This window comes from Odocoileus virginianus, chromosome 22, assembly GCF_023699985.2.
Source record: "Odocoileus virginianus isolate 20LAN1187 ecotype Illinois chromosome 22, Ovbor_1.2, whole genome shotgun sequence".
NCBI lineage: Eukaryota > Metazoa > Chordata > Mammalia > Artiodactyla > Cervidae > Odocoileus > Odocoileus virginianus.
The window spans coordinates 6,607,895-6,634,837 of NC_069695.1; the positions used below are offsets into that span (position 1 = coordinate 6,607,895).

Below are 26,943 nucleotides of genomic sequence, written 5' to 3' on the forward strand. Positions count from 1 at the left end.
CTGATTTTTCAGAAAGGAGGTATGTATACCTCTGCCAGATGACTATTATGAATGAACTTAGAAGAACTTTCTTAGGCAAGAAGGACTTGTTTGGATCTCTGAGCCCCCAAAGAACTGACTTTATTCCTGCCTTAGTTCTCAGCCCCCAACATGCCTGATATGTTATAGGACTACTCAGCGGAGTATGGGCTCCTTAAACAAGCACCTTTGCTCACCTTCCTGAGAGAACAGTTTTACCATTTGCTGCTGCCGCTGCTGCTAAGTCGCGTCAATCGTGTCTGACTCTGTGCGACCCCATAAACGGCAGCCCACCAGGCTCCGCCGTCCCTGGGATTCTCCAGGCAAGAACACTGGAGTGGGTTGCCATATCCTTCTCCAGTGCATGAAAGTGAAAAGCGAAAGTGCAGTCTCTCAGTCGTGTCCGACTCTTTGTGACCCCATGAACTGTAGCCCACCAGGCTCCTCTGTCCATGGGATTTCCCAGGCAAGAATACTAGAGTGGGTTGCCATTCCCTCTCCAGGGGATCTTCCTGACCCAGGGATCGAACCCACATCTCCTGCTTGACAGGCAGATTCTTTACCACTGAGCCACCATGGAAGCCCCTAGTTAATATTATCTAGTTTATCACCTAGTTAATATTATTACAGATAAATTATGTAACTCAGTCAAGCGGTTACCTATCTCATCTCTATTACTTAATCTGTTGACATCCTGTTAATTGACCTTATACTTTGCCCCAGGGTTTTAATTTCCATATCAGTCTCCTCTGTCTAGAACCACTGCTAAATTTTAGGTTATTTTAATATACAGATGAGAAGTTGTTATGGCATGTTATACTGAGATGATCTAAGTTTTCAGATCCATAATGAACATTTTTCCTGAATCATGGCTGTCTAAGAGCAGCATGGCATGTGTCTTGCCAACGTACATAGATTGTTTTGATGTCTTAATCTCATGTTGGCAGTCTACTGGGTTATAAATTCTTTGTACTCTTTATTTCCCATTATTTCATGATATAACATCCCTCTAATTGAGAGTGACTTTGCCAAAAACACCATCTGAGGATTATTTTCCCATGGGATCCTTTTGTAGGGCTCGCTATGTATCTATTAGCATAACTTCATGTTATATAGTAATTAATGGAACAAGTCTGGGGGTTATTTTACATTAGTAATCTTGAGGTATATAGCATAGATGATTATATTTGATAATTTTGACGTGGATGTTGTAGACCACATTGAATTAGTAGCTTCCACTTACATAGCATGTGTAAGTTTAAGAATGAACAATGAGACTGTTTAGGAATAAGGGCTGCATACCATAAGATCTTACATGTAACAGACATTTTATGCATCATTTACTCCACGAAATTTTTTTTAGCACATTCTGTGTGCACAGACATTATTCCAGATTCTGGGAATACTGTAGAGGGAGATTCTGTGTTTGTGGGATTATTATTCTAGTGGGATGACTAACACAATTTAAAAATTAAATGCTACACAGAGTGTGGAGATTTCTTAAAAAGCTGGAAATAGAACTGCCATATGACCCAGCAATCCCACTTCTGGGCATACACACCAAGGAAACCAGATCTGAAAGAGACACGTGCACCCCGATGTTCATCGCAGCACTGTTTATCATAGCCAGGACATGGAAGCAACCTAGATGCCCATCAGCAGACGAATGGATGAGGAAGCTGTGGTACATATACACCATGGAATATTACTCAGCCATTAAAAAGAATTCATTTGAATCAGTTCTAATGAGATGGATGAAACTGGAGCCCATTATACAGAGCGAAGTAAGCCAGAAAGATAAAGACCATTACAGTATACTAACACATATATATGGAATTTAGAAAGGTGGTAATGATAACCCTATATGCAAAACAGAAAAAGAGACTCAGATGTATAGAACAGACTTGTGGACTCTGGGAGAAGGCGAGGGTGGGATGTTTCAAGAGAACAGCATCGAAACATGTATATTATCTAGGGCGAAACAGATCACCAGCCCAGGTTGGGTGCATGAGACAAGTGCTCGGGCCTGGTGCACTGGGAAGACCCAGAGGGATCGGGTGGAGAGGGAGGTGGGAGGGGGGACCGGGATGGGGAATACATGTAAATCCATGGCTAATTCATTTCAATGTATGACAAAAACCACTGCAATGATGTAAAGTAATTAGCCTCCAGCTAATAAAAATAAATGGAAAAAAAAATGCTACACAGTTAATTAAGAATGGTTGAGATTGACTTGGTGGCTCTGTTAGGCCGAATGATCAGAAGGGAATGATTTTTGACCAAGATCTGAATGAGAAGATTCAACTCTACAAAAACCAGAAGGTAAAGTGTTCTAAGGAGAGGGAATAGCCAGGGCAAAATCCTTAAGGCAGGATACGTTTAGCACATGAGGACAGGCAGTAGGCTGGAGGTTAGTGAGTGGGGGAGAGGTACTAGGTGAGGCCAAGGAAGCAGACAAACCTAGTCACTGGACCTGGCAGACCGGGATGAGGAAGGGTATAGAATGCTCTTGTGGACTTTGTGTAGGGAGCAGTATCATTTTTTTTTTTTGGCTGCTGTGTGGAGAATGTACTATAGAGGTGCAGAAGTAGAAGTCAGGGGCCAGTTATAACAGGAGGCTATTTACCCAAGCTGGAATGATGGTGGCTTGGACAGTGCTCATTTAATGAATAATAAAGAAAGAGGAGTAAGATGTAGCAAGAGATACTATAATCAAAGTTGACCTTTGAACAACACGTTTGAACTGTATGCATCCACGTATATGCAGATTTTTTTTCCCACAGTAAATAACTGCAGTACTAGCAATCAGCAGTTGGTTGAATCCATGGCTGCAAAACCACAGATCAAGGCTTTCTTTGTGAAGGGTTGACACTCCAAAGTCCCATGTTGTTCAAGGGCCATTCCAGAGAACTTGTAATTTTCTCATGTGCCGAAATCTTTAGCTGAAAAATGAAGATAACTAAGAAGTTACTAGCAACTAACAGCACTGTTCCATTTTTTGGCTAATTTGAGCTAGGTATTTAGATATGGATGGGATAAAGATTTCTAGGAAGCAAACAGTGAAGAGAAGAACTTTAGCCATGTTAGCAGACAGACTTGCTGATGAGAGCAGTCTGTTCAGTATGAGTAGGTTTAGCATGTTATAAGTTAGTTATAACATGTTATAAGTTTAACATGTTATAAGTTAGTTCCTCAAAGATGTCAAAGTGCACTAGACCTCTGAGAGGTTCTGGGCTGGACCTTTGTGCAATAATGAGAGTAGGTGTAGGGACACAGTTGCCCGTGGTATGTTGTCAACATTTATTTTGGATGTTGGAGTTTCTGTCTATGGTTGTTAGTTTCACTTAAGTTTTATAGGTCCTGCAGAGTTACCTGACTTCTAGACTCTAGATCAGTGAGAGAATGAAGCCCTGCAGAAAATGATTTGTGTGACTGTTTTCATAATTCTAAAGTTGTGTACTCAGCTAGTGCCAGCCCAGATGTAAAGGAGATGATTGGTTCCATGCAGTTAGAAACCTTAGTTTGAGCAGAGCTGCTCTGGTTGAAACTCATTAGTCTTTAGCCATCAGGCCTTTTAACTAAAGTTAAAAGGCCTTTTAACTGAAGTCCATATTAACTAAAGTTCCAAGAAGTTACTTTTCAAACAAAACTCTTCAAAACTTGATTTCAGTGATGAATTACAAACCTCCACTTCAATGAACTACATCCTTTTTTAATGAGCTCAAAGTAGAGTCCACCCATTTTATTATATTTTACATATTCAATATTCCATTGTTCTCCTTAAAAAGGTATTATTTATGATATTACATGAAGTGGATTTTCATTACAAAATCATAGATCCCAGATACATATTTACTTTTTGCAAAAACCTTTTTGCAAAGTTGCACTTTTGTCAATATACTAAAAATCACTGAATGTCAATATACTGAAACCCACTGAATTGAATAAAATGATGGATTTTATGTTGAGTGAATCATATATTAAAAAAAAATGAAGGACTGTAAAGCACTTTATATTGGCTTTTGACTTTTGTGGAAATGCATTGGCTACTGTGCATCTGGGAGCAAATCCAAAATTAGGTTTTGAGGATAATCTTGGTTCCCCCTAAAGCTCAGGCTCCTCATTGCATGAACCAGGAGGTGACTTATGGGGAAGCTTAATAGGTTAAGGTTTTAACTTTCAGTAGCATGTTCAATAACATGATATGCTGATAATAGTGATAGCTGCTATTTATTCAGAATTTATGTGCCAACATGACTATAAGCTATACCACTGTTTTGTCTTCTCTCTGCCCTGTGAGTGTAAGCTCTGAAGGATTTTGGTATTTGTGAATGACTCTGTACACAGCACATGGTCTGTATCTGGTGGATAGTAGGCACTCAGTATTTGTTCAATAACTGACTTAATGAATGCTGCTTGAGCAGTAGCATCACACCTGCATTATCTTGTTTGCTTTTGTAAGAATCTTAAGAACAGTTACTGTATTTACCTCATTCAGATAAGGAAAGCGACTTTAGAAAAATATAAGTCTTTGCTTCTCAAATTGGGACATGAATATCTCTTGGGGTATGCAAAGCCACAGAATTAAAATGATATCTGTAAGTGTCCTGTTTTCTTTTTTTCTTTTCTTTTTTTTCCTCCATTTAAAAAATTGAAATAGGTGGGGTTAATCTATTTTGAATAAAATTTAGGGGTTAGCAATGAAACAGTATTTGAATGCTACAGGTTAAAGACACATGATCTGCGTCACTGTTTTAGTTTTCCTCTTTTCTAGCATTGTGTGCTTTCAGTCATGTCCGACTCTGAGACCCCGTGGACTGTAGCCTGCCAGGCTCCTCCGTCCACAGGGATTCTCCAGGCAAGAATACTGGAGTGGGTAGCCATTCCCTTCTCCAGGGGATCTTCCCAACCCAGGGATGGAACCCAGGTCTCCCGCATTGCGGGCAGATTCTTTACCAGCTGAGCTACCATGGAAGCCCTTTCTAGAATTCAGTTCAGTTCAGTCGCGTCCGACTCTTTGAGACCCCATGAACTGCAGCACGACAGGCTTCCCTGTCCATCACCAACTCCCGGAGTTTACTCAAACTCATGTCCATCGAGTCGGTGATGCCGTCTAGCCATCTCATTCTCTGTTGTCCCCTTCTCCTCCTGCCCCCAATCCCTCTCAGCATCAGGGTCTTTTCCAGTGAGTCAGCTCTTCACATCAGGTGGCCAAAGTATTGGAGTTTCAGCTTCAGCATCAGTCCTTCCAGTGAATATTCAGGACTGATTTCCTTTAGGATGGACTGGTTGGATCTCCTTGAAATCCAAGGGACTCTCAAGAGTCTTCTCCAACACCACAGTTCAAAAGCATCAATTCTTCGGCCCTCAGCTTTCTTCACAGTCCAACTCTCACATCCATACGTGACCACTGGAAAAATCATAGCCTTGATTAGGCAGACCTTTGTTGGTAAAGTAATGTCTCTGCTTTTTAATATGCTATCTAGGTTGGTCATAACTTTCCTTCCAAGGAGTAAGCGTCTTTTAATTTCATGGCTGCAGTCACCATCTGCAGTGATTTTGGAGCCCAAAAAAAGTCTGACACTGTTTCTACTGTCTCCCCATCTTTCCCATGAAGTGAGGGGACCAGATTCCATGATCTTATTAGTTTTCTGAATGTTGAGCTTTAAGCCAACTCTTTCACTCTCCTCTTTCACTTTCAACAAGAGGCTTTTTAGTTCCTCTTCACTTTCTGCCATTAGGGTGGTGTCATCTGCATATTTATTGATGTTTCTCCTGGCAATCTTGATTCCAGCTTGTGCTTCTTCCAGCCCAGCGATTCTCATGATGTACTATGCATATAGGTTAAATAAGCAGGGTGATAATATACATCCTTGACATACTCCTTTTCCATGTCCAGTTCTAACTGTTGCTTCCTGACCTGCATATAGGTTTCTTAAGAGGCAGGCTCACATTGAATCATTGAAAGGTTACACAATAACCAGGCCATGCTGGTTTAGTCCTTTTCAAAGTCATCTTCACTGAGTTGTCGTTTATATATGTTCTTGGCTTTTACGGAAGGTCAGTGGGAAAAGAAAAAGCATTTGAGGTCCATTTCTCCATCAGCCTAGAAGGACGTTGCGGTTGAGCCGCCGAGAAGGAGAGCTACCATGTCCACTGCGCTGGCAAAACCTCAGATGCGTGGCCGCCTGGCCAAACGTCTGCGATTTCATATTGTTGGAGCGTTCATGGTCTCCCTGGGGTTTGTAACTTTCTATAAGTTTGCTGTGGCTGAACGAAGAAAGAAGGCATATGCAGATTTCTACAGGAATTATGATTCCATGAAAGATTTTGAGGACATGAGGAAGGCTGGTATTTTTCAGAGTGCAAAGTGATTTGGAATATAAAGGATTTCTTGGGTTGAGTTCCATGGAAGTTTGTCACTTTCCTGTGTTCCTGAACTATGAAACTAGGACTATCTGGGGTGAGAAATAGTCTCTCAATAAATAAACAATTAACAGCAAAAAAAAAGCATTTGAAATCTGTTTACTATCTGTTGTGATTTAAGTGTCTATTTTTTTTTTTCTAGATTTAATACCAGCTTTTATTTTCCTCTTTAATTGGTATGCTTCCTTCTTTCTGAGTATGAAATCTTTGTCATTGAATGTTTCTTTTTTTGCCCACACCCCTAGAAAGTTCACATCCACATCTGATGGTTAAGGCTAGTATCAATCACTGTTAACCATTTCAAAAGGAAGTTTATTTCGCCTTGTCCTTGATTAAAATTAATTTTTATTGTGTACTTGTTTTTTGAAGTTTTAAGAGCCATCGCAGATATTTATTAGAAATAAAGTAAAAGTTTAAAAAAATTTTAGAAAGATTTATTTTTGTATTCATCCCAGGGGGAATAGAATAAACTGTCAACAATTATTTGAGTTATTGGAAACTTCCCAGCTTAATATACACATTATTATAAAATACACTAAATTTTTATTTGAGTGCTAGCCTGTATACTGAGAAGATATATTTAAGGTTGGAAACTTTGTTAGAATGTGTGTTTCTGTCAGTTTTGTTTTATAATATAAGGAACTTGGTTTCACTTATTCCTATATTGAAAGGGAAGATTTCAAATACACGAATAGCTTTAATCTTGTCCCATTTTGAAAAAAGTACTTTAAAGGCAGAAAATAGTAGCAGTCCCTTCTTTTGTGATCTGTTTATACCGTAAGGTTAAAATTTTGCTGTGATTTTCCAGACAACTTTCTATTCAGTAATTCACATTTGATTTTTAGATTGTCATGTGTCTATACACAGATATATTAACCATGTTTTAATATTGAACTCACACATGTGCAAAAGTCTCAAAAAGAATGCTAAAATAACCACCACTATAATGACCATTATTGTATCCACCAGTGTTTATGTGGGTATATTTCCTAAAACTGTACAAATGTTAGATTTTTAATCTTTGGCAATATGATATTACAAAGAAATTGCTTTTCTTCTGTTATTGTTCAGTTCGGTCATCTTCATTCATATATGCTTAATCCTTACTAGTCATTTGTGTTATTTCATTTTGTTCTTTTTTTTTTCGTTTCCCTTGGTGTATCAGTGTCTTTATTACTGGTTTCTAAGAATTTATTTATGACTAAGGATGTCATGCAGTACAAATGAAATACCATATTTTATTGCCATCTGTCTATTATGATGTTTTGTAATTTGTATTTATATTAAAATATCATCGTGTTTAAAAAAAAAGTTTGCTTTATAACTCCTAGGTTCATGGCAGAATTATAGTTATTTAGAAAAACTCAAGACAACTGGGTGTGAATTAACAGTGACTCTTTTGACAGTCCTCAGGAGAGAATGGTCATAAAATTTACTTTTTTTTGTGACAGTTTCTGGGAAAACCAGTTAGTCCAGCTTTTCAGGTTATTTTACATGATACTATTGTAGAATACAAAATTAATTAGTAAAAAATTCTTTCTTCAGAGCTTTCAGGCCAGTTTAAAAGAGGAAAAATAATAAAATATAAATAAGATCAACAGAAGAGCAATGCTGCACACTCTTGAAAAATCTCGTTCTGTTCCACTGGGCAATAAACTGTCATTGCCAGACAATGAAATTTTTTAGCCAGTAGATTAATTTTTTATTGCATCACAAACATAATAAATTAGTCTTATCATTGTAGCACCAGTAGTTTTACATGTTTCATGCTTCGTTCCAGTCTGTGTGGATTAAGGATTTTATAGTTTTTTTCCTTTTATAGTTTTGAATAGTTTAAGCTAGTCCCTGCTTCCTCCAATCATTGTTTGTAACAGACTCTTACAGGCTCTACTGTGTTCATACAAATAGTTGCTCTGTATTTCTTTGTCTGCTGGTCCCATCTTTGTTCTAATACCAGCAGAGTATATTATTCTTTATTAAAGTACAAAAACATTAAAAACCAAGCAAGGTGTTTCGTGGTAGATACTGCTTAGAACAAATTAGTGGCGGGAAGAGTTCTTTGTAAGCCATTATGTGTTAAGCGTCTTTTGGACTGAATACTGACTGGTACAGGTTGGTTGGCTTCACTTAGGGTCTTAGAATGCTCTTGATGTCATAAATCAGAGGGATCCAAATCTTCTGCACATCACAGAATTACCAGGAGAGTTTAAAAAATACACATTCCTGGGCCTCACGCTTTTTGGAGATGGAATCCTAAAATGGTTATTTTGCAGCCTGTTGGCCAAGTCTCCACACCTCTAAATCAAGTTTTTTTTTTTTTTTTTTAAACCATAAAGATAAGAAAATGAAATGCCTGAGAAGTGGTATTGTTAGAGTTTTTAAAGATGAATATGCCTCTTAAAGGTAAGCACGTATGTTGGAAGAAAAGTGAATGAGAGAAGGAAATGGCCAGCATGCCCCGTGTGTGCAGAAGAACAGCGTGCGTGGGCTGGGGTAGGGTGGGGGAGAGGAGACACATTGAATAGGGCACCCAAATAATATAACTGTAATAATGATCAGACTGATTTCTGATGTTCTATAAGCGGAGGTCACAAACTCAATACCTTTAGGGTTCAGACAGGTGTCACAAATGTGAAATGAGGCCTTTTGCAAAATGACAACCCTTGACACCTCTAGTGGCCGCCATTACTAATCAGTCATGGCCTGTTTTGGCCAAATCAGTCCATTTCTAGATCTTTGAGTTTTTAAGAGAAGCTAGATTTCTCGATTTTATCTGGATTTTATTTGTAGCTCTTAGCTTCATTGACTCAAGAGACTGAGAACTGGAGCAGAACACATCTGTGGGTGAGACCTGGTCTCCCTGCCGCCAACTTGCAATCTTTGTTTTAGAGCAGTGGTGTGGTCTAGTGGTGTGGTGTTTAGAGCCCAAGTGTGGTCCCTGGACCAGCATTGGCATCACCTGGATCTTAATGGAAATGCAAATTCCCAGGCCCGACCTCAGACCTCCTGAATCATCATTTCTAGGAGTGAGACCCAGGAATCTGTGTTTTAATAAGCCCGCTGGGTAACTCTGATGCATGCTCAAGTTTGAGAAACACTGTTTCGAAGTCTGGAAGTTGATCCAATTTTTATTTGGAGATAGTTAATAAAAGTTCATTGACATCCTGTAGATGATTTATCAAGTACATTTCTATACTAAAAATATCTAATGTACTATATATTGTTTTAGGATATATTTGACCCTTTCTATTTTTTGCCCAAATCACAATGATGTTGTTTAGTCACTAAGTCATGTCTAACTCTTTGCGACCGTATGGATTATAGCCCACCAGACTCCTCTGTCCTTGGTATTTCCCAGGCAAGAATACTGGAGTGGGTTGCTATTTCCTTCTCCAGGTAATCTTCCTGACCTGGGGATTAGACTCATGTCTCCTGCATTGCAGATGTATTCTTTACGGCTGAGCCACCAGGGAAGCCCAAATGAGTCAAATCACATTTTGTTCTTTTTCTTCACCGCCACCTCCCTACAGCATGTTACTGTACTTCGTGTGAATTTAATAGAAATTCTGTGCCATATTTTCATTTCTTACTTTTTTTTTTAACTGGTTGATTAAAAGTCTGTAAGTATGCTGCTTGCTTTTCTGAAACTTCAATTTTAAGTTTCTTTTTAAAAAGTAAATGTGTTATAAAATTAAAGATAGAGAATATTTTATTACATTTTCCTAAATTGAGCTTTGTTTGTGGGAATTAAAGCTTTCTAATTACCTTTTTAAAAATATATATAAAAAAGGGAAGGTTAACCGTTGTGGTTTTATGTAAGCCTGGACCCCTAACAGTTGAGGAGGTAATTTATATTTTAATAGCCAAGTACGCCATTATTTTCCTCCATTCTCAGAATGTAGAAATGATTGCTTTCCTGGTTATTGACCTGAAAGCCCTCCTTCCTCTTGTATCACCCAACCATAAATATATATTTGTTTGCTTAAAAGTTGTTAGTATCAAAAAAAAAAGTTGTTAGTGTCTTGTTAATCAAATTTTATATAGAGAATTTTTTGACATTTTAAAGAACACAACACTTTTTATTGTGAAACTTTACATAAATCTTATATAAAAAAGTGTTTAAAATGTACTTCAGCGTATTTAAAATGCTGAGATTGGGAAGTTGGGAATAATCAAAGTAATAAATATTGAATTAATAAGTAATTAATTACATTTATATATAATATTTATTAATTAAAACACTTATATCCACAGGGTAAACCAGACTTGAATACAACATTGCCAATTAGACAAACAGCATCTATTTTCAAGCAACCAGTAACCAAAGTCACAAATCATCCTAGTAATAAAGTGAAATCCGATCCACAACGAATGAATGAACAGCCACGTCAGGTAAGGATCTAGTTGGTTCTCCAGTTTTATTTTTCAGAAAATTCTGGTATCTTTACCAGTCATAGTTCAAATTAACTGGTTAAAATGGAGTATATTTGGAAAGAAAATTGTTTTATATCCTAGGCTATTACAGGAATGCTGGAGATTAGCTCTAAGACAATATTTAGATAAAATGTTTTAAGAAAAAATTAAGTTAATTAAAAAAATAAAAATTTAATTTCATGGACTACCTTTTTATGCTTTTGTGTGAATGTACATCAGACTTGGTGTCTTAGCTTATTTTTTAAAGATTATCTTTCCAGGGAGAATATTTCCGAAGGGGAAGAAGCATGCAGTTTGTGTTGCTAAGTTTAAAAATATTTTCTATTATTTGAAAACGACTTTTTGTTCTGATTTCTTATTACACGAAAGCAGTCCCTCCCCTTTGGAAAAACAGAAGTAAATAAACGTTGTCAATAGGGTATATTGTCCTGTGACTTCCATTTTTGTATAAATGGCATTTATTTTTCTCTTTCTTTATTGCCTCAAGCTGTATTCCACCAGAATCTTTTCTCAGAAAATAAGTATTATCTGAAAGGCCTCCCTGCTGCTTAATAATGCCACACAGCCCGGGGAGGGAGACTTGGCAAAACGCTTGAACTCTCCAAGTAATCTTGCGCACTCACTCCCTAATTGTGGTAAAAAAAGTTCAGGTACTTGGTGAAATTTTAGTAGCTATTGGGGTGAGGGAGTGGAGGGAGAAACCTCCGTGCATTTTTCTCTCCTTTCTCTGCCTCCTCCCACTTAAGGATTAGAAACACTGATTTACCTGCGACCATTATCTTTGACTCTCGTATTCCCCCTTTTGGATGTCTCACTCCACCTTTTCATTTGAATTTTGTTTTTCACTAGTCCCTCAAGTGTCTCATCTGCAGACTTCATAAAGGACTGGGCCAAAACTTTCAGACAGTTGCTCTAGAAGAAGCTACCTAAAGAAATGCAGTTCCCACATCCTCTGTAGTGTTTTTTCCTCTTCAGGTGAGCCAGGAAAACAGAAGATATTTGGAGCCACATTGGATCAGCATCTTGCTATAGATGTCTCAAGATTTGAAGTTCTAGACTTCTTTACTGTTGGTCCCCAAGAGATTCAACAGGGGCCATGTAAGTGTATCACATCCAATATAAAAGATGCGTACCTGCATGTGCCTTTAGGTTCTTGTCACCACTCAGGTTTCCTTTGGGCCATTCAGCTTTCTGTACCAGGCTTTTCCCTTCTGTTTTACTGCTGCACCCAGTGACAGCCCCCCAGCCACCGGCAGTGTTAGTGTATTCACTCCAGCAGGGAGGGAGCTCGGCCATTCTGAACTTTGCCCACCTGGACAGAGCCATTCCCTGACTGTGTTCTTTCTTAGATACTATCTATAAAGTCTTGAACATCTTGTCCTTTGGCTTTTTGGTGATTTTAAAATTGTTTCTTTGTAAAGATTTTTTTTTTGTTAATTGAAAATTCTGCAAGTATGTAATTGGGCAAGACAGTTTGCTTCAGAAAGCCACAAAAGATAAAGAAAGTGGAATAACGCGTAATGTTAGTTCCATATCGAAAATTTGAGTTGTCTCATTGAGAACAGATAGTGTTTAGTAAATTTTATCCCCCTTTGCCTTGGTCAAATCATTCTTAATAGTCTCTGAACAAATGTTTTGGTTAAAGACAAACCAGCTAGCAAATTATGGTCATTTTAACAAGAATTTGTTTTCTGCACCTAAGTTCAGTCACAGATTTTAAAAACTGTACTTATTATATTCACTGGGTGTTTATCTGGTTATAGAGGTATTGGCAACCTAGATGTTTACAGTTTTTAAGTAACCAGATTAATTGCTCCTAATTCTTTGGTACATTGAGGAGTTTTTAAGTTTTCCTTGTTTAATTAAGGCTTATGAGATTATTCTCAAGTGAAAAGATCTGTCAAAAAATCAAATCCCCCCTAGCCCCCATACACAAAACACTTATATCAATTTTAACTCAGATCTTTTGAGGGTTTTATCTTCATTTTAGCACTTTCATAGACAGAAAGTGTTAAAAATTATTTAGGAGGTTACTTCTGCAAATACTTGGACTGTTTTTCACATTATTCTCTTGTCATTTGACAGTTTTTGCTGGATGTTTTTGATTATACTGTGAGACATTAGTTGTCTCTCCCCCTTCATCTTGAACATAAGAACTGAAGTCATATTTGACTACTGTCCCCCTAGTAGGATTTCAAAATATAAGACTGTGCCTTGAGTAAAAGCAGGAAAATGGTAAAGAGACAACTTTGGTATTAATGTTTTCAAAACCATGATCTTGTTATCCTGCCTGTTCCAGGTTAGATTTAGGTTTTTTGGTAAAGGAAGATGCTGATTTTACTTATATTTTGACATTAATGTGGCAAATGACTGCTAATAAGCTATTATTGTTGAGGAGATAGGCAAAAAAAAAATACATAGGCAAAAATTCATCCAGTTTTGCTACCTTTTGCATAGCTTCATCGAACTAGATTAGTAATAGGAATTGCCAGATATTTCATTCGGAGGAGTTATTCTGATCAGAGAGTAAATAAATTAGCCAATGAGGTGTCTGTTTTTTGAGGTTCCTGTAGATATACGTGTTTTTTCTCTTAATTGTAAATATTTATCTGTTTGGCTGTGCCAGGTCTTAGTTGTGGTATGAGGGATGTAGTTCCCTGACCAGGAATCAAACCTGCGCCGGTTGCGTTGGGAGCACAGAGTTAGCCTCTGGACCACTGGATAGTCCCTACCTTAACTGTGCCAGATTCTTTTAGGATATGTAAGCTAGTGGTTTTGTCATTCCTTTTGGAGTCTTGAATTTTGAGACCTAGAATTAGGATTTGATTTTTGGATCTTTTACCTTGAATCGGTTTGAAATGTTTCGTCTACATGTGAAGCAATCATAGAAATTAATAATGCCTGTTTTTTATAACAAAACTCCTATGCCTGAGTCTATCTATATGGCAGTCGCTATTCTGAATTCTTTAAAATATATGAATTTCTAATATATTAACTCCTTGAAAATGCCTTAATTTAAAAAATGCAACAAAAGTACACTTTTAATGCAACAAAAGTGCATTGAACAGAACTCAGCAGTGATTTCTGCCTATAATTAAAATTATAAGGTAAAGATGATTTTTGTAAAACCTGGTTATGATAGTGTAAGTAGCTAGCCAGTTTTATATACACTATAAACATATCTAGCACATGCCTGTCTTTTTATTAGATTAAAAAGAAATCTGGAGTGGGGGTGGAGGGAACTCTTCGAACTATAAGACTGTTATTCCAAATAATAAGATCATTGAACTATCCTTATCTGGCCAGATATGTAAATCACATCCTACATTCTTTTTAATCCAGTTGAATTGTGATTTTGCTGTTAAGGGTGTCTTTCCTAACATCCTTCTTTCGGTTTGTGAAGATCTCACATGTCTGTTTCTTTCTTATTTCTTTAATGCTGTCATCTTTGACACTTTCTGGTCTCTTGCTTTTTCTCTTTTTTTTAATCTACCAATCAAAGAAAAGTTCGTCTTTGAGCTTCATCTTTTACTTCTTCCTTTTAATTAAACTTGTTGGGCTTTAGGTGTTTATGATAGTCTTTGAATATAAATTACATTTCTTACACAATATTAATTTTTTTTTACCCAAAAGTAAATATTTAAATCACTGAAGAAGTGGGCTTAAATCTCCCATCTGATCCTAGATTTTTTTCTTTTTATTTTGTTAACTAATTCTAAGTTCAAAGGATATGAAACTTTCCTTTCCTCCCTTCCAGAAATGTCTCTTTTTTTTTAATGTTTTTTTTTTCCACCTTTGTTGAGGTATAGTTGATATGTAACGTCATGTAAGTTTAAGGTGTACAATGTGATGATTTGACGTATGTATACATTGCAAAGTGATAACCACAAAAGAAGTTAGTTAATACATCTGTCTCCTGATATAATTACCATTTTTTTGTTGTGGTCCTGATAGTGAGAACATTTGAGATCCCTCTCAGCAACTCCTAGGCATACAGTACAGTGTTGTTAGCCGTAGTCACCAGACTGTACATGGATCCCCCAAATTTACTCATCTTCTGACTGGAAGTTTGTACCCTCTGACCAGCACCTCCCCGCTTCAGCCCCTGGCAACCACCATCCTACTCTGGATTTCTATGAGTTTGAGTTTTTGAGATTCCACATTTAAGTGAGATTATGCAGTTTGTGCTTTCTCTTTTTGCCTTATTTCACTTAGCATTCGATCTCAAGGTTCATGTACATTATCACAAATGGCAAGATTTCCTTCTTTTCATGGATGATAATGTTTCAGTGTATGTGTATGTATACACACATCCTTCATTTGTCCACTGATGGACATTTAGTTTGTTTCCATATCTTGGTTACTGTGAACAAAGTTGCAGTGAATATGGGGGTGGGGTGCGGTACGTCTTTGAGATACTGATTTCATTTCCTTTGGATCTATACCTACAAGTGGGATTGCTGGATTGTATGGTAGTTCAGCTTTTGATTTGTTGAGGAATCTTCATAATGCTTTCCATCACTGCTGCACCAGTTTACCTTCTCACCGGCAGTACATGAGGGTTGCCTTTTCTCTCCATCCTTGCCAGCACTTAGAGCTCATTTTTTTTGATAGTAATCAAAAGGGACTGTTTTTAAATGTTAGAAGAAACTTTGTAGATGAAAGATAAATTTTAAAACCATGCCTTTTAAAAGACATTCTATGTGAAAATTCATAAGATACTTTAGTATTCATTTATTATGACCCTGAAAATTTCTTCAGTCTTACCAAAGAGAAGTTCAGTGTCATGCTGAATGTCTCCTCCTCCTTCATGGTCGTTTTTTGTTTTTTTTTTTTTCCCTCTCTGAAAATGTATAGTATGTGTGTGATTTAAAAAAAATTCATTGAAATGTGTTTGTAGGCCTTTTTGAATTCACTGGGCACTTCGTAGGCGATAGAGGGAAATGTTTATCTTTTGCATGGAAAATGTTCTTGTCATTTTTTCCCTCTCTTCTGCTTAACTTTTCATTCTCTCTTTGTATAAGTTGTGTATTAGCCATCTTAGAATTTTCATATTTCTACTTTTGTATTTTCTCTCTTATTATGATTGTTGTTTTACTTTCCAGGATGTTTTCTTGATTTTAACTTTTTATCATTTTTTTGTTTTTTTTATTTGGGTGATGTTATTTTTAATTTCTAGCAGCAGTTTTGTACGTAAAGTTTTGCTATTCTTATTTTAATAGCTACAACCTCCACTCTTACCTCTCTCAATCTATTAATTATAAGGATATTTTTTGTTTGGTATCTGTTTTTTCTCTGTCCCTGCATTGACTGTTCTCTTGTTGTTAATTTCCATTTCTTTCTTTCTTGTTGACTGTTATGGATATTGCTTCAATGAATATTCTAGTATGTGCTTTTGATTTGGGGTTTATACCAGAGTAGAAGTTTCAGGTCATAAGAGTATGCATACGTTCAGCTTTATTAAATGCTACCATCTAGTTTTCCAGAGTGGTCATACAGAGTTACCCTTCACCAGCATTGTGCAGTTGCGTCAAATTCTTGTTAACACTCGATGTGATCAGTCTTTAAATTTTGGACATTCTGATATTTGTTTAGGGATACTTTTAGTTTTAACTTGCATTTCCTTGATATTTAATGATATTGTGTACTCTTTGTATGTCTGTTGGCTGTATAGATATCCTTTCTTTTGAAGCGTCTACTCAATTGTTGTGTTAATGGTGTTTTTCTTTTCTTCATTGAATTGTGGGAGTTCTTTGCATTTTCTGAGTATCAGTACTTTGTCAGATCTGTCACATGTATCTTCTTCCAGTTTGCGGCTTAACCTTTTCCACTTCCCTAATAGTGTTTTTTGGTAAGTGTAAGTTCATAATTTTAAGAGAGTTGGGAGGTAGGACAGAGACTGGGTGAGTTTGGCAGTGGGGGCTTCTAAGGTGCTGGTGATATTCTGATTCTTGATCTGTGTGGTAGTTACATGAGTGTGTTTACTTTGTGAAACTTAAGTGAACTATAAACTTTTTTTTTTTTTACACTTTTCTATGTGTAATACTTCAAGTTATAAAAGTTAGAATATACTTTGTCAGTCTTTTCCTTTTATTTCTGTGACATGTTTAAGAAATTTTTGCTTACTTAAGGTTATCAACATATCCCTCATACCATCTTCTGAAAGCTTTGTTTTACTTTTCCATTTGGGTCTTTATTCCATCTGGAATTGACCTCTGTGTATGATGCAAGGTGGACTGACTTTTCCCTAGTGGATATCCGGTTGACCCAGCACCATTTTCTGAACGACCATTCTTTTCCCATTGCCTTGTGTTGTCACCTCTGTCCTGTATGGAATGTGTGAGTGAAAGTTTTGTGAAAGTCTGTTTCTCATCTGTCTGTTCCTTTGGCCTTTTGTACACGTGAGTTTGTTTCTACACTCTGTTCTGCTTCGTTGGTCTGTTAGTTTTCTTGAACTTGATATCTAGTAGTGCAGGTTTTCTAGCTTTGTTAGTCTTCACTTGAGATTATCTTGTTAGTCTTGGCTATTGGCATTTCCATGTACATTTTAGACTCAGCTTGTCTAGTCTTTAAAACCTGCCAGGATTTAAATCTATAGACCATCTGGGGGGCGAATTAGCATTTTTGCAATATTCAGTCTTATTATTCAGTTCAGTTCAGTCACTCAGTCGTGTCCGACTCTTGGTGACCCCATGAATCGCAGCACGCCAGGCCTCCCTGTCCATCACCAACTCCCAGAATTAACTCAAACCCATTTCCATCGAGTCGGTGATGCCATCCAACCATCTTATCCTCTGTCATCCCCTTCTCCTCCTGCCCCCAATCCCTCCCAGCATCAGGGTCTTTTCCAATGAGTCAACTCTTCACATCAGGTGGCTGAAGTCCTGGAGTTTTCAGCTTCAGCATCAGTCCTTCCAATGAACACCCAGGACTGATCTCCCTTAGGATGGACTGGTTGGATCTCCTTACACTCCAAGGGACTCTCAAAGAGTCTTCTCCAACACCATAGTTCAAAAGCATCAATTTTTCGGCGCTCAGCTTTCTTCCCAGTCCAACTCTCCCACATCCATACATGACTACTGGAAAAACCATAGCCTTGATCAGATGGACCTTTGTTGGCAAAGTAATGTCTCTGCTTTTTAATATGCTGTCTAGGTTGGTCATAACTTTGCTTCCAAGGAGTAAGCATCTTTTAATTTCATATATATATATATGCACATATATATATATAATTAACTAACCTCATATGTCCCACCATTAACATTTTATAGTTTTCACTCTAGAGATCTGTTATGTCTTTTATTTGTTGATATTCGTTGTTTTTTGATGCTATTCTGATTACATGAAAATTTTTTTCTAGTTGTCTCTTGTTAATATGTAGAAATAAGCTGAATTTTATATACTGTGTGTTCAGTTACCTTCCTAAATTAACTTATTAAATAATTAGTGAGTCTTTCCAACCTTTTTCGTGAACAAGCAACCATATCACCTTCAAACAAGAGTTTTATTTCTTTCTTGCCAATCCTTAAACCTTTGATTTTTTTTCCTTGTCTCTTTTCACTGGCTTGAAATGCCAGTATAATCTTGAATAAAAGTGATAGCAGATATCCTCATTGGTTATTGTAATACCAGGGAATATTTTGAATGATTCTCCATTAAATATGATACTTGTTACAGGTTTTTTTTGTGGTAAATATCCTCAAATTAAGGAAATTCACTTTAGTTTACTAAGAATATTTTTCATGAATGTGTATTGAATTTTATCAAATTATTTTCTCTACCTAGCTAAGTGATAAAATGTCCTTTATTCTGATAGCATAGTGAATTACAGTGATTGGTTGATGTGAGAAATGGCAGTGCTTGATTTTTTGATTGGAGAACATACCTTGAATTCCTGGATTAATAAGCTCAGTGTAGTCATGATGTGTTATCACTGTTTAGATTTACTGTTATTTTGTTTAGGATTTTTTGCATTTATATTCACAAGAGAGATTGACTTGCATTTTTCCTTTCTCATAATTTGCCTCTCAAGCTTTAGTATCATGGTTTTGTTGGCTTTGTAGAATAAGCTGGGAGGTGACCTCTCTTAATATTCTCTGGAGGAGTTTGTGTAAGGTTGCTGCTTTTCTTTAAATGTTTGGAAGACTTAATTGTGAAGTCATCTCAGCCTAATTTGTCGTTGTTTTTAAATGGGGAGACTTTAATTGCAGATTCGATTTATTCAATCAGTACATGGATGAATATTCATGGTTTCTCTTTCTTATAACAATTTTGAGAATGTGTTTTTCTAGAAATTTGTGCATTCCATAATTTTCAAATTAATGGTATACGTTGTTCACCATTGTTCAAAATATTCAAATAGTGTTATATTTTCTAGTAACATTTTTCATTTTTGTAGTATCTGTTGTGATATCTTCTTTTCTCTGATGTTGGTAGTATCTAGATGAAAGGTGGAATGAACTATTGGGGAGAGCTTTCTTAACAAGTTTTGAACTCAATCTATACCTTCCTATTTCCCCATGGAAAGTCAAATTAACTTATTAAGATGATAGTTATTTTATAGAAGCTAGTTAGTTACTCATTGGGTTAAGCTTTGTTTTATTTCTCACTTATTGCCTTAAGTAGTTTCCTATTTTGTTTTCTCATTCTATATTTGCTTGCTGTTTCTTTACTCTTCATTGTCATTGTCAGTTTTTTGAGTCCCTTTATCTTTAGATTTTTTTTTTTTGCATAAAACATGCAGTTGTTTTTTTTCTATCTGATCTGATGGTCTTTTCTTCTTTTATAGCTGAGTTGATCATTACATTTATTTATTTTATAGATATGTTTGGTCTTGATTCTGTCATTCTATTTATGTACTGTTTTTAATATTTTATTGTCATTTTCTGGTATCAGTATTTTTGTTTTCAGGTCTGAGCTTTCCATTTAAGTTCGTACTTCTGATAGTTTTGAGGATTTGTAACCTGATTTTAGTTCTAGTGGTTGCTCAATGTCATGCTTTAAATAATATGTATATACTTTTATTTCTTGATTTATTGATATTTAAAAGGAAATAGAATCTATTAATGCCCCACATAAAAATGAGGAATTCATTTATACTATTGAAATTAGTTTCAGGAAAGCTCTTCTGAAGGGCATCTTTTCTGATAAACAACTAATGATGCCTCCTTATCTGTCAGAGACCAAAGTTCTTGCTTTTGAATGGGGTTTTGAAATCATTAATTCATTTATTCAACAGCATATATTTTTGCTTCTCTTATGATGCTATCTGTGTGAGTGCTGAGTTGCTCAGTTGTGTCTGACTCTTTGCAACCCCATGGACTGGAGCCCACCAGACTCCTCTGTCCATAGACTTTTCCAGGCAAGATTACTGGAGCAGGCTGCCATTTCCCTCCTCCAGGGGATAAGGATCAAACCTGTGTCTCTTGCATCTCCGGCATTGGCAGGCAGATACAAACATATAATTCAGTCATGCATCCTGTCCTTATAAAACTTCTAATCTAAGAAGGAAAACAAACACTGAAGAGATCATCTTAGCTGTGTGGAAATGTGACACAGAAGAAATAAAGGAGCATAGCTATGTCCTCACATGGGCTCTTATGTATTAATAAGATTATTGCTACAACTTTTCTTGCGGGAGTGGCACATGAAAAGCTTTAGGGGCCTTATGAACTAGTATTCTGAGTCCATGGTCATCTTAGGATAATAATCCCTTTTCAGGTATATTACCTGCCCAGTTAGTTTAAGTTGTGTTCATGACAAAGTTTAGATGAGCAGCTGCAGCAGACAGCTATGGCACCTCCATCCTCCTCAACTCCAGATTTTGCCTTTTCCTTCCTCCTTCCATCTTCTCTAGCCCAAATTGTTATCTTTTGCCTTAGCAAGAGATCTCACTACCGTTTGCACAGCCACATGAATCAAGCTTTCCCTTGATTTATGTAATAATTTTCTTGTCATTATCTAGCCTTTTCTTCCTAGGCCACTCCCCCAAAATAAGAGGGTAGCTCATGTTTGCCTTTTGATGTTCGCAAGCCATGGTATTTAAGTTAAGCTGTTTTTGCTGACCCAGACTAGATGACTCGGATATCATATGGGGTTAGTTTGAAATACAGCGGTTTATAAACTGGACAGCAAATTCCTTCTGGGCAGGAAGCATCATTCTTTTGTGCAGCTCTAACCCCGTGTCTTGCATATTTAGCTTCTCATGAATCACTGAATGTAAAGTGAACATTTTTGGGGTTTTGCTTCAGTCCACAAATACATGACAAGATCCTTTGTTCTTTGATCAGATTTAGCAAGAGCCTTAGAAAAGTGAATAAGATATTCATTGAAATTATGAAATCCTAACATAAGAAAATACTCTGGGCAATTCAATAAAATGCTTATGTTTTCAAAGAGCTTCCTCACTTTTTATTAGTGTTTATCTTCTGAGGTATGTAAGGCAGTTATTAGTATTTCTATTTTACTAGTGAAAATACATTCCAAGGGGATTAAGTGACTTCCTAAGACAGCGCATCCACTTAACGGTTGAGTCGGGACTGAAGCATTAAACTTTCAAGCCAGGGTTTTTCCTGTTACCCTGCTGCTGCTGTTTGGTCTCTCAGTCATGTCCGACTCTTTGCAACCCCATGGATGACCCCTCTGGCCATGGGTTTTCCAGGCAAGAATACTAGAGTGGGTTGCCATTCCCTTCTCCAGGATATCTTCCCGACCCAGAGATCATACCTGCGTCTCCTGCATTGGCAGGTGGATTCTTTCCCATTGAGCCACCTGGGAAGCCCATATTTAGCCGTAAATTCATCCCCCAAAATTTGAGTGTCTTGCCTCATTCTCTTGACAGAGATGAAGACTGTGCAAGTTAAAATTCATGTAATGATCAGATTCTAAAGGTAACTTGTTTCCTCTACTTTACGAAGTATTAACACTTCTGTCTTCAAATACTTTAAAAGGTATATTACATCTTACACATTTTAAATATCTTTTTTCAGTAGAAAAAAATGCTTACAGTACCATTTCTTTGACAGTTACTGTCAGGGGTACTAATTTGTTGCTTAAACAGTGATAGAAAATACAGAAACATACAGAAAACAATCATAAAAGGCAAACTTTCATAAGTTTTCTGACAGCAGGTGATGGCAACAGGAAAGTAAGGCAGAAGAGGGTTGAATCAGGAATTGGATTTGTTAATTAGAAGGTTACTGTGACCTTGGGCAGGTCAGTTAACATAATATTAGGAGTAGAACCCAGGTGAGAAGGAAGGGAGGAATGAGAGATGAGGAAATAAGAAAGTTTCTCCCTTAGTGGAAGGAAGAAAACAGGTGGTTTGGAGGAGATCTAATAAAATAAGGGCTTCCCGGGTGACTCCGTGCTAAAGAATCCACCTACCAATGTAGGAGACGTGGGTTCTATCCCTGGGTCGGGAAGATCCCCTGGAAAAGGAAATGGCAACCCACTCCAGTATTCTTGCCTGGGAAATCCCATGGACAGAGGAGCCTGGTGGGCTGCAGTCCATGGGGTCCCAAAGAGTTAAACAGGACTTAGTGACCAAGCAACAACAATAAGTTAAACGAGGACACTTTCTCGGTTAGCCGTGTTCCAGTGTATCTGCCATGTCAGGGGAGAAGCCCGAGGAGAGGAATGAGTAGACTGGAGCGTGTGAGAGAATGGGCATTCACATGGGCCAGGTCGGAAGGAGGCAGGAGAGGGTATGACCAGGCGTCAAGTATAGAGAAGCCCTTAGACAGACAGCAGGATCCCGGAGACAGGAGGGAAGTGATGGAAGGGTGAAGCGGTCCAGGGGTGATCTCTGGGGCAGAGCAGATAACTGAAGATGCTCAGGGCCTCGAGAGGCAGGTGTGGAATCAGTTAATACAGACTTCTTGGCGTCAGAGCTAACATTCAGCTTGTGGTGTTGAAAAAGAAGAATAAGAAATAGAGGTTTGGCTCTTTAGCAATTTTAGATGAATTTAGTTTCATTATTGAAACCTCTGTGTGTTTCTATATAGTTCAGTTTAATTTTTCCTAATGGAGATTATAATTTCGAAAGGTAACAGTCATGTTTTAAGACAAGATACGGAACGTCTGTGAAGATCTGAGTTTTAAGGTTTCACGTCTTGCTCAGTTTGGCAGGGTGCTGTTTCCTTGGATTTTCAATCTGGAATTGTCCAGGCCCCACAGATAGCTACGTACTAAGAATTTATGGAAGTTAAAATGGTAAAGGTCAACTCATGGTTCTGTTCTGTTGTTGTACCTATACTTGAGCATCTAAAGTCATTCTGAATAGAGCTGTGTTCTCAGTCATCAGCGACATCTTTGCAACACACACGTGATCTCTGATCCTATGGTTATAACAGGGAACTCCCTCAAATCTGTACACACAGATGCTTTTCACCTTACAGGTTGGGATATAAAATGTCATGTTTCGGTCGTTTGGAACTCCACATCTTCCAGTAGAAATGATAATTATAAATGGTTCCAGCATCCCAGACCAGCCCATAAAAGACCATTACGTCTGAAGTGAAAGTGAAAGTGTTAGTGCTTAGCTGGTCCTGCTCTTTGCAACCCCAGGCTCCTCTGTCCATGGCATTTTCCACTCAAGAACAGTGGAGTGGATAGCCATTCCCTTCTCTAGGGGATCTTCCTAACCCAGGGATCAAACCTGCATTTCCTAAGTGTGTCTGAATTATTAAAAATAACTACTGCTTATAGCCATCTTTTCATCAAGAAGTGTGTTCAGCTTCAGCCCTTTCTGTAAGAAGTGTTTCTCCCACTTCTGCCTTATCTTGCTGACCCCCTGGCTGTCTGGCAGTGACAGAAGGGGCTGTCGGCCCCGTGCCACTTAGTGCGGCTGTGATAAGGCCCAGGAGTCGAGAGCTGGGGCAGAGGCTCCGGAAGTGGAGGCAGGAGCTTGCCGGGTGGTTTGTGTGCCGAGGGCGGGGTCTCCTCTCTGTTCCAGCTGTGAGATCTGGGGCCCTGCCGCTGCAAACCTTCTGTTCTCCCATTCCCTTTCTCTTTTCCTGGACCCCTGATTCTCAGCCAGACCTGATTTTACGCTCCCTATCACAACCACAGATACCCCGGGGAAATTGGCAGCGTCCAGAGACATTTTTTGTTGTCACAGCTGGGGCGATGCTACTGGTGTCTGGTGGGCGTAGACCACAGATGTCGCTAAACATCGAGAACCCAGAATTATCCAACCCCAAATGTCAGCATCGCCAAGATTGAGAAACTTCACTGTAGGCCATTGCTGCTGGTTTGAGGTTTTGTTTTCCCGCTTTTTGCTTCACTGCAGAACAGAAACGTAGTTTGTTTCCAGGTTTTCTCTGACCTTCTGTTCTTGAATCAAGTTCAGAGCTCTTTTGAAGTTTGTCTATTTTTCTAAGGGCTCTGCTCTCATCACACATGGAAATAGATGGGGTAAAAATAACGAGGAAATTACAGTTTCAGGAAAAACTTGCGTATTATCCACTGGCCTTTAAATAGAACAAAATTCCCATCCGTCTTTAGATCCCGTCCTTCCCCACTGTGGTCTCGTCACCCGCCGGGTTTCCCCTCTTCCAGCGTACAGCTGGACTGCTGAGTCACTGGCAGGCGGCCTCTCTCCGGCAGTCCAGATGAGGAGCCACGGCAGGGAGGAGAAATCCCGGGACTGCTTTGACCAGAAGGGAGGGGAAGATTCCTTTGTTATTGCATAGATCCGGCCAGAGCGACTTTCCGACTTTCTGTGGTCCTGCTGCTTTTCAGGAAGTCACAGGATGAGCTTCCACCCCGGCACTTCCCTAAGTACCCTCTGCTGCACAGGGGTCTCCAGCCTCTGCTGGTCTCGCCTCCTTCCCACCCTGCTCGGCACTCACCGCCCCTTCTGGCTTCACGGGCTTGTGACCCAAGGACTCACTTCCTGGGGCCCCACGCCTGCTCAGGCGCTCTGCTGTTATCGGGAAAGGACCGTCAGAGTCTCTGAACAAGATCCTTCTGGTTCTGTTTTGTTCAGAGCCCTGCAGCCTGTGTAGCTGCTCCTACTTACAGAGTTCTCCCAGTTAGACCTGGGCCTGAGAGGGAGGCAGACGGACTTGCATGAGAAAAGGAAAGGGAAGGGTTTTAAGATACTTAGAGTAGTAAGAAAGCACCCCCTCTGAAAATCTGGGCAGGACGAGCAGATCTGAACAAACGCCGCGTCTCAGTCTTCATTTGTGAATGCGTGCCTTTCAGAACCGACTCTCTTTGTGCCGTTTGTGTGTATTAGCTTTAAAGCATAGCGGGTGCTGCGATGTGATCGGCGGTGTACTAGACGCCATGGGCGAAAACTCAGTAGTAAACTGCTGTTTGCTCTCTAATGGTCACCGTGCTGATGAAACCTCCTCACATAGTGTCGTGACCGTTTGAGATGCTTTTATTGTCCCATTCCCTAGGGTTAGAAGCCAGAACTGGTTGTGATAGTTGTCTGAGTTTGTAAAGCTAGTGAATGACATAGCATGGATTTGAAACAGGGTTAGTCTGACTCTGAAGGCCAATCCCAGTTCACTCAGCTACTCAGTCCAGTCTCCTGCCCTCCAAGCTGACTCTCAGGTTGAGGTCATGAGTATACATGGCAAGTCAATTTCTTAACACTACACGGTGCTTTTCAGATGAAATCTAATGGTGGATGAAAATGTGTATTTGATCTAGATGCTTTTCCATGTGTTTATGAGAAATCAGTATTAGCGTAAAAGTAACCTAAAACAATATTATAGAAAAAACTCAAAAGCCTTCCATTCTATATGCTTCATGAGGCACTCCATCTCTCCTGTTTCATGAAACGTCTGCTGACACTCTGTTGTTAGTGTGACTTCTCAGAAAGTGCTTTCTTGGAGTAGAGATCTAGCTCTTTAATTTCTATCCACCAAATTAAAAAAAAAAAAAAAAAACGGGGTGTTCAAATGTCATTGATATTCGCAGTTAATTCCGAGAAAGCTAATTTGTAGAGAATATATTTTATACCGATTCTTCAGTTTTCATCATGTGAGCTACTCCCATGTCTCTTTTGAGATTGTTGTAAAAGTCTGTGCCAGCTTTAGCCTAAATGCATCACATAGATGGGCTTCTTAATTCCACGTGAGGAAGGGTGTGGCATTGGCACGGATCTCCTCCAGTGCACAGTTTACACAGTATCACATCGTAGGTAAATGGATTAGAAGCAGCCTGATAGTTTTCTCGGCAATTACTGATCTTTCATTCACGTTTGATTTCATGACTAGAAGGGTCTCCGGCTTGTTAGACACAGAGCCATGCATGTAAACGCTCTTCTAGAGCTTTCACTTGCTGAGATCAGGACTGTCTAGTCACTGACCTGGGTTTTAATTCCAGCTGCACCCCTGACGAGTTGTGCACCTTTGATGAGTTACTGTGAAGGGGGTATTGATAATGTCTTCTTCAAAACGCAGTAGGAAAGACTAACCGAATTACCGTATGTGATGCCCTGAGCACGGTGCCAGGCTCAAGGGAAGGGCTCGATGGGTAAGCAGGAGTCATCCTCCCCGCCGCCGCCTCCGCTTATTCTGCCAGGAGAGGACGCCCAGGCACAAACAGATCTTTGGGCGAGCGCTTTCTCTTTTTACCCCAAACAGTGTGGTATACTCTTAAATACACTTTGACACACATCCTCCTGCAATGAAAACTAGAAAAGTGAGTATCTTCCTCCAGTCCTCTGTGAGAAGAGGATAGCGCAATATGTTTTTTAATCTTCTAGCAGAATCGGGAACAACTCGGAGATCTCGGTGACCGAGGTACACAGCCCCATGTGTGCACTGCTGTGCTCTCAGCCCAGACCAGACCCGCCTTTCTCAGGCCGAGATCCCCTGCGGCCCTGAGTTACTTAAGACACTGTAAAAGAAAATAAAACCCGCTCTCTCACCCCAGACCTACTGAACGGAATCTTTAGGGCTGAGGTCTCAGAACATGCCTATACAATAAGACACCCTGGTTACTCTTACATATAAGGAACATCTAGAAATACTGACCCACACTCTGTCTCACCTCCTTGCCTTTGCTTACGCTGTTTCCTTGGCTTGGAGATGTCTTTCCTCTTCT

The 26,943-nt window shown here is 38.7% G+C and overlaps 1 protein-coding gene across 1 annotated transcript in view; it reads left to right on the forward strand.

Moving 5' to 3' along the window:
• Positions 1–26,943, forward strand: part of MBD2 (methyl-CpG binding domain protein 2) — a 66,369-nt gene that overhangs the window by 25,565 nt on the left and 13,861 nt on the right. Inside the window, exon 3 of the mRNA XM_070452509.1 lies at positions 10,699–10,836. Within this exon, the coding sequence (XP_070308610.1) occupies positions 10,699–10,836 (138 nt within the window). The remainder of the gene's footprint in view (positions 1–10,698; positions 10,837–26,943) is intronic.